Source organism: Vigna umbellata, chromosome 6, assembly GCF_029865625.1.
Source record: "Vigna umbellata cultivar VRB3 chromosome 6, Vumbellata_1.0, whole genome shotgun sequence".
In the NCBI taxonomy this organism is placed as follows: domain Eukaryota; kingdom Viridiplantae; phylum Streptophyta; class Magnoliopsida; order Fabales; family Fabaceae; genus Vigna; species Vigna umbellata.
The window spans coordinates 19,045,306-19,054,414 of record NC_142170.1 but is presented as its reverse complement, the minus strand read 5'-3'; the positions used below and the strand labels follow the sequence as shown (position 1 = coordinate 19,054,414).

The 9,109-nt window shown below is 37.1% G+C and overlaps 1 protein-coding gene across 1 annotated transcript; it reads right to left on the bottom strand.

Annotated features, from left to right (window-relative positions):
* Positions 1-3,085: 3,085 nt before the first annotated feature.
* LOC124846268 (uncharacterized) lies at positions 3,086-5,948 on the bottom strand. Its single transcript, XM_088093537.1, has 12 exons — positions 5,916-5,948; positions 5,475-5,830; positions 5,204-5,387; positions 4,991-5,116; positions 4,407-4,891; positions 4,232-4,313; positions 4,052-4,141; positions 3,846-3,968; positions 3,629-3,757; positions 3,460-3,563; positions 3,272-3,362; positions 3,086-3,187 (listed from the first exon to the last, which is right to left on the bottom strand). The coding sequence occupies exons 1-12, from the start codon at positions 5,946-5,948 to the stop codon at positions 3,086-3,088; spliced, it is 1,905 nt and encodes a 634-aa protein (XP_087949663.1).
* Between the last annotated feature and the right edge of the window lie 3,161 nt (positions 5,949-9,109).

Sequence of the window (9,109 nt, the reverse complement as noted above, 5' to 3'; positions counted from 1 at the left end):
AATACGTGACATACACAATCAAAAGCAACGCCTAGTCCAACATGACATGGACGTCAAAGGTTAATGAAAGCGATCATTAAAACATGACAACAACATATTTGGTATTCCGGGACCACTAATGTTCATGCCCACACTTTGTGAAAACGACAAATTTCTTGTATTTCCAAGTTTCAAACAATATTCTAACGAAAGGCAACATTTTTCTTTGTTCAATCAACCACAAAATAACTCTTTAATAGAAGGCATAACATTACAAATGAGTAAAACATTAACTTACTAAGAGAACCAACGTCCTTTCACAACCGCTTCAATAAATGGCCTTCAATATCCCACCAAGGTCCAACGGCCAAGCTCCTGGGGATTAAATGGTCTTCAATGTCTGAACAACTTGCTGGGATTAAATGCTCTTCAATGCCTTACCAACTTCATCCACGGAAGCTGTTGCTTTCGGCCATACCCTGTAATTCTTGAATGACCAAAAGGTGAGTAATGCGAACAAAGAAATTAATGACAAAGGTCCGGTTTAATTGGCTTCATACTCCATTAAATGGAAGTTGGTGGATGGGCGGGAAACTCCAACGTAAGGAACGCCTAAACATTAATTGCATGACAAGCCAATTAAGGGTTTTAGCTGCACAAACGTCTTGTCATAATAATATAATATTATTATATGATTATTCAATTGTTAAGTTATCCCTGCGTCAGTTGTGTTAAAAAAGTTTCAAGTGTGATTATGGCCATTTAAGTCAATATTATAATATTATATTCGTCTATATAATACAGCTTTCGATTTCCTATTGGCATATCTCTTCTAAGTAGTTTGGACGTCAGGTACACTAGGTTCTCCTTTAACTACATGTAGTGTGTTTTTTCGTTGGCCCATGCATAACCTAATTCGTTTTCAACGATGCAGTTTGAAGGAATGGAGCCATGGGAGGGACTTGATATAGACGACAGTGATCTGAAAGCATTCTTAAAAAAGTGCAACTCAACTGCAACGTTGATACCAGGACCAGCTGGAAATGTACAAGCGGCCATGCTAAACAGGCAAACAGATGAACCTAAGTCAACACAGGAATTTGTTACTGACATTGCAAAGGCAACATTTCATCGAGATTTTAAATCTAATCCTTGGATATGGGCTGAGAAGTTCATTAAACACCATGGTGAACTTTTTCATTATCAGTGGACACGGTTAAGTAGTTTAAATGTTTTATGTTTTCAATAACAATGGTATGATATTGTTTGCAGGACTTGTAGCAGATGGCAACATTAACAACGTCACCCAGCTAGAACGCGTGAAGTCAATGCATGTCCTTCCATTTCTAGCATGCATTGTTAAAGAGTGCAACCCAAATGGATTGGGTGACATGAAAATTGTAGTCAAGGTGAATCACTTACAGGATTGAACTGCCACAGTGTCTACATTGTTAACTTTCTTAAAAGCCTGCTATGTTAACTTTTTCGGTATTCCTTCCTAACAGGATCAAAGTACGTCATTGTCTGCTTCGGTTCTCAAGAAAGTCCTTCTGCATCCAGAGTTTGGGCCGGATATAGGAGTTGGTGCTGTGTTATTATTGCAAAGTGTAAACCAACTACACCTTCTAATTATAACCTTTAACAATCATGCACCACGGTAACTTATTCATTGCTTTTAAATGTTATGCATGTCTTTACGCACAGGTTGGTGCATTGAGTCCTTTTGGCAGGAATTACTATTTGAATATAACAGTCCGGAACGTTGTGAAGGTAATATCGTGAACTCATAACTAAATCCTATTTATTTTGTTGGATACGTACGGCAGTCGTATTGTTAAACTGACTTTAACCAATGTGTAGGTCTTCAAAGCTGACATAGGTCCTCCAACTCAGGAACTACTTAACGCTTCATCAAGACCTGTGATTCGATCCAACCCATGTCCCGAAAACAACAACAAGAACAAAGATGTTGGTCCATCTGAAAAGTCTTGTCCTTCTGGCTCTAATTATAAAACAACAACCCCCATGGAAGATTGATGACCGTTTACAAATTAACGTTATGTTTGTATTTGAAGCATTACTTAACATAAATATGACTTATGTTTTGTAACGTACACTATGCACTTACGTTATGTTTTGACCATTATTTACGTTCGACATCATTGTCACCCACCTTACGTAGCCTTCCTTTGGTTTCACCATTTGCTATTGGATCCATCCGACATCGTTCATGTCAAACAAATTCAGCTGAATTCATATGTTGAAGGCCTGTGTGGATGGACAACATACCCAACAACCAAGTCGTCCGTACAAAGCATCCCACAAAACCCCACTTCATCCAACGAAATATACGACATACTAAGGAAACTTGTCAGTCGCTGATGCGAACGTTTTGTTCTTAAACATTTACGCACATTCAGTTATCCGTCCTGCTGTTACAAATAAATTTGGCTAATGTGTTCGACTTGTACTTAATTTCCAAAGAACGACATTTATGATCTCCACTGCTATCAATGGCTAAATAAGTGGACGAGCGTGCACTTCTGCATGGCCGAACGTTCGTTAACTTCCGTCCATAGGGTGACCGCCGTCTTCACCCTGGACGACCGTCAAATGCACGTTCGTTCTCCTGACCAACGTTCGTTCTGTTCGGCGACCGTCGTCTTTTCCCTGGACGAGCGTCAAATGCACGTTCGTTCTCCTGACCAACGTTCGTTCTGTTCGGCGACCGTCGTCTTTTCCCTGGACGAGCGTCAAATGCACGTTCGTTCTCCTGTAACAATATGCGTTCGTTCTCTTGGCCGACCGTCCTTTCCTGCTTCCGCACTTGGACGAGCGTTCGGTGTCTGAAAAAGTCCACCTGCAGGACCACAACTGTTACCAAAGGCTAAATAAGTGGTTACTTTGGTATAACTCTTTGCACACAGAGGACCAGTACGTACTTCGATAAAACGTTTTGCACATCACAGTCAAATAACTTCAAATAACTTAATTTCAACTACCACATATATTTCTCAAAATTTTCAAAAATCACATTGGATGTGCAACCAGTACATAAATATCAGACGTATCAACAAATGTTCAAACATCATTACTTCCCAACATTCTACAACATGCCTAAATCTTCCAACACTTGATTCCTCCGCACGTTGTCCACATCCAGAATCCATTGACAAACATAATGCTCCCTAACTTGTTGTAGTTCTTCCTGCAAACACAATAATGCACAAAACATTAATCCAATGCAACATTTGTATGAAAGATGCACAACATACAAATTTAGACAGCTTACAGTTGTGTAACTGGGCATTGTCTTTGTTTCATATTTGTCAATGCCATCCCACAACTCCATAATTTTCAAAACAATTACTCCACAATCAAATCTACATCAAAACAAGTCCAACAACACCAGTATGATATTTAACATGTCAATTATACAATAAAATATTATACTTACAAAAATGAACATTATAAACATACTTGTTTGGTTGGATTGGAGTATGCAAGTGTTGTATCTCCAATGATGGTTTGTTCTCTTCCGAACAATTCAACAAATGTCCAAAAAGCAATGCAAGATTATGTGCCTGGAAACAACATACTTCGCTTATAAATTTGGAATCACAAAGTAAACATCAATTACTATACATACAATGACATTGTCAATCTTTTGTCGTTCCTTTCTTTTGTGCCCAAAAGAGTCCAGTGCAAACATTTCCAATGATGGAATCTTCACAGCGTAGCACCACCAATGGCCGTCATGGATTATTGGGACAAACAACTACAACAAAATTAATATCACACCATCAACTACGAATAACCATAAACATACTCTCGAAATAACTTCAATGAAATGTAATTGCACTAACAAATTCGGCATTAACAATGTCATCAAATCCGATGATATTAGACTGGAAGTAGTGAGAGTAGTCATTCAATGTCCAAACTTTGCGATTACTCTTTCTCTTTCTTGACTCAATTAAAACATGGGTCTGCAAGGAAATGACACGGTTAGCTTTCATTTCTCATGTTAACAGATTATTAACAGCATAAAACAACTACTATTTTAACGTACCGCATATAATGGACTAAAACATATCCTTTTCACTACTCCGGTACTCCTTCTTTCAAAGAACATGAACACTGATGTGGCAAACAAAATCCCCTACACAACCAACAACTTCTTAATACTATACAATTCCAATTACTATACATAAAATAAATCATAAATTCACACATCAAATTTCATTATTACCGTGTTGCCAACCTGCATCCTAGGTCCAAAAGAATAACACTCTTGGGTTCCAAATGTTTGACCGGAAATTTCAGAAACAACCCTTCAAAGAAAAATATGACATAAGTCAACATGTTTCATCATCACACTATTAATAAATGGAATTTAAGAATTGTGAAAGTGAGAAATTCATTACCTCCAAGGAAGTTTAAACGGAATCACCATGTTGTACAACTGTGTTCGATTTACATTCAAAAAATTATCATCGTCACTGTCATCATGTACTGCCACAGTGCTTACAACAGGTCCAATATCCATAACGTCCTCAACGTCATCCTTCAGTCCTGAGCAACAACCACCCACATCACTATACGTGAATGTTTGAAAACATTGCCCTGCCCCACCATGACCATCAACATCACCATCCTCTTCTTTACCATCATTCCCTTTCTCATAATCTTCCTTCCCAACACCGACCAATGTAGCCAAACTTCTCAAATCTTTATCCATTGCAACCATTTTTCTTTGGTTGTCTTCAATTTTCTTCATGACCACTTGTTCCCAACTTAACCCTAACTCATCTCCATCATCTTCCGCTATTGACCCTTCTTCCAAATGAAGGGCCGCACAAATCATTGAGTTTTGACGGTCCTCGTCCCGCAAAAACCACTCCCAACATATCTATAAACATCCTTATGTAAGTAATCATTTAATAACAAAAAGACACAATTCATGTACTACATATCAAAAAAATGTCAATTAAAATAACAGCTAACTTACCTCTTTCCGTTTAAACAATTCCTCTATTTTGTTACACCTTAACTTAAGCGAACGCCAATTCATTATTCGCGGGAAGACAATGTCATGTGCACCGTCCGCTAAACCCAAACGTTCGACCGCCCATAGCTAAAAAACAAATATTAACCAAAACATTAATCATATAATAAACAAATTATGCCCACATCAAACGTAATCTAATTTTGAATTTCTTACCTGCAACACGGCAACATTCCCACTAAGACCGAGGTCCCTTATGTGACCTTGCCTTATCTTCCTTGAAGCATTTCCTAAACTATTTAGGACAAATGTGTGCACAGCTTTTGCCCAATTATATTTGTACAAATTATCAATGTTATCTAATACTCTAAAAGGCATGTTACTAACTGCCTTTGAATGTCTAGGAAAGTAGAAAACAATAAAACAAACTAAAATATACAAACGACAAACACAATCAACATCCGTCTCATTATTTTGTATTAACAACTTTATCCTATGTATGACATCTTTTACAGTGAATGACTTTGACGAAAATTGATGACAAACAACACCATCGAAGTCATCATCAAAATTTACATCTAAACCACCAACACCCAACCCTAAACCCATGCAAACATCGCCTACTGTAAATGGTACCATTGTTTGCTTCAAAACAAAAGATTCGTTGCGGCTAACCCAACGTCTAACCATTTCCTTCAACAAAGGAGTGCAGAAGTCAATTGGACTGTTCATATAAACACACCACTTGAACGGAGTCATTTCGATCCGTGTCCTATGACTGTCGCCTAGTATGGAATTAAGGTCCACTATCGGTTTTGTGTCACTCCATGCCCGCAACCGCAACTACAATTCATTTTCAAACAATTAAAACCATTATACCCTGTTTTGAAAGAAAGGTTAAACTTTTCGTATTGTTATATATACTTACATTCTTGTAACCTTCTTCGTTATTGCAATCCATGACTACCAATCGAACAGAATTACAACAACAATGTAAGATTAACCACAACACTTGTATAAAAATGAGTAACAGAACAACACCAAATCCAATCCAATAACAACATGATCCATGTATTCAACATTAATTCCACTGAAAAATCAAAAACCAAACCAACCTTCAGTGAACACGACGTGTGGCGGAAAACCCCTCTTTTTGGACAAATGTGTGACAGCCCACACTCCGGCGAGACTCCGGCGAACGTCCGGCGGCACTCCGGGACACGGACGGAACCACCTGGGACGATGCGACACCTTCAACGCCTTCGTACGTCGCTGGGCCGGAACGGACGGAACACGATGCCGTGTTCGCTTCGACGGAGCTGCGGCGCCCCTGAAACGGAACGGGCTGGAGGGCGTTCGATCTCTCCGACACGGCCTTCAACAGTGAACGGCGGCTTCACTCCGGCAACGACTCGGTCTCTCTCTCTCTCGCTCCTGAACCCTTTCTCCAACTCTCTCGTCTAGGTCACACAAGTGGGTTTTGGTTGTTCGCGCTTCTTCTCTGTCTACGAAGTGACAACATAAAATTCAAATTTGAAACGCACTCCCCCAATCTGCCCGTGCCCGTCCTCGCCACGTCAGCGTTCAAGCAGGTTTCATCAGAAATGCTCAGATTACAGCAGCTTTTTCCAACCAAAATGTGGGCCTCTCACACGCTGACACGTGTGCTGTGTCGAAATGTTGTCAAAATTTGTTGTCTAAGTATCGTTTTCCAAGATGGAAATAAAAAGTAAAATTTGATGAAGGTCCTTTTATGATAAAAAGATGATATGCATTATTAAATTGGTGGAAGCAAAAAACAAAATATCTGGGAAAGATCCCAAGGAAAGGGGCTCTAGTGTTGGTACTGCCTGAAGTCCCAATCATTTTCCATAAATGGGATGATTAACCTGACACCTCAAGTAAGTCTCGAATGTAGCAGTACTTAACAACCAAAGTCTACCAGCGCCAACTTCAGTTATTATAATTTTTTTATATTCCAAAACTTATCACATACTTTATCATAATTATTGATCGTACTTAAATAAATAAAAGATGCATTCTCAACTTAGAAAATTGTGTACATCTGCAAGCTTTAGCTCAATCAGTAGGACATAATCTAACAAACATTTCAAATCAACTCATATTTTAAATTATGAGCAAGCACAATTTATTATAATTGACATGCAAAATTTACTTCAAGTAAGTTAGGGAAACAATAGTATCAAATTAGTCAAACTGGCAAAATTACAAGGTTTTCACCACTAAAAAATTTTTTATTTACAGACAGAAGACATCTGTCGATAAATATACTAAAATCCGTTGATAATATCAATTTCTTTTACAAATTATTAATAGACAGAAATTTGTCGATAAGTACCTTGTCAGAAACATTTACCAATGGATCATGACTGTCGATAATTACCGATGGATGTAGACCGTCGGTAATTACCGAAGGACACAAATTGTTTATAATTACAAATAGTCAATAGCCATCGGTAATTACCAAAGACCATGTTCTGTCATTAATGACGTGACAAAACGGATTGCATTATCGACAAATTATTTTGTCAGTAAGTCCATCGATAAAGTCCAAAACAAAATTATGTGTAGTGGACAACATTCCCTATCCACTACAATAAATATGTCATAATATAATTAATACAGACAGATGTCTCAATTCAGATAATGCAAACAAATGTCGCAATTAAGACAATGCAATGAATCATAAATAAAATCCGTATAATTAAAAACATAGTAATATTGTCATTCATATAAGAAAAAATAAATCATAAAAGTAAATGTATGTAAAACTAAATAATGTTCTAATAATCATCATAGTCTTCTAAATAATTATCTTCTTTTTCATGTTGTTAAGGCTAATGCCGGCACTACAAAAAAGAAGGGTATTACTGAAGGCCAGGAGCCCTTCTTCTTCATGCTAGGAAGGTGGCTATTGGTAGGGAGATGGTTACATTAGGGTGGAATGGATTGGAGGATGTTGTTACTAGGACGATGATGGGTTCATCATGAATTTGGTCACGAGCTTGTAGTTGTTGTTTGAGTTGGACAATTGTTGTTTGAGCTGGACAACAGTCTCATAAAAAATGTTGGATTCAAATGGTTGGTGCTTCAATATACCTTTTCCAGTAATGTAATTGGTAGTAAGTTGTCCTACCCCTCATAGTCGTCCTTTCTTTTATTCATTAACAACGTCAACCCAACATTGTGTCCTAATTGTTGATAAGGGGAGTTGTATCTAGTTATACCCATCTCACACATATTTTTTTGATGATGAACAAAAGAAATGTTTTATGGTTTCTTCCACACCAAATCACATAACAGTTGTTTGATCATTATTGTATTTGTGCTTGAAATGCTTCTTGTATGTATTCATTGATTTGTAAATGAATCATAGGTTGAAACACATTAATTGCACAGTGTATATTCGGAAGAAATAATCAATTAAACTTGTATAAAATCTGTTAAATTTCTTCAGATTTTAGTACATGCTTAACATTGACAAAATAGTTGTGTAATAATCGATTATATTAGTTATATAATCGATTAAAACACGTTGCTATGCCAACATGTGTTTGCTGAGTGCATTGATGTGTTTGGAAAGAAAAGAGATTTTGATATTTGCTTAAGTATGGAACTTAACCGGTTACTTAAGTTTCATAATCAGTTAAATTGATTATCTTGTGAAAATCATTTTCATTAAATGTCATAATTTCCTATAGCGGTCATATTTGAATGTTGTTGGCTTGTATGATTTATTTAATCGATTACATGCACTGTTTAATATGTTAAATTTGATACAGATGTAAAACTATTAATGTAGAAGGAAAAGATTAACATATTACATTAATTGCATAATGAATTAAATTGCGTCAAGAATTGAAAATTCTATAAATAGATGACTTGCGTGCTGTTTCAATACAATTACATGAACTTACACTTTCATAACTAATTTGGTTGTTGAATATTGATTGCAGGAGCGTGTAAGAACTTCTTGGAGAATCAAGATCATTCATTTGGGAAAATCATAAAGATTCTTGCTAGAAAGTTGTCTTGAAGCATTGTTGATCATATCTACACTTCTTGAGGATCAGTGTCTACATTGCAATCAAGAGGATTGTG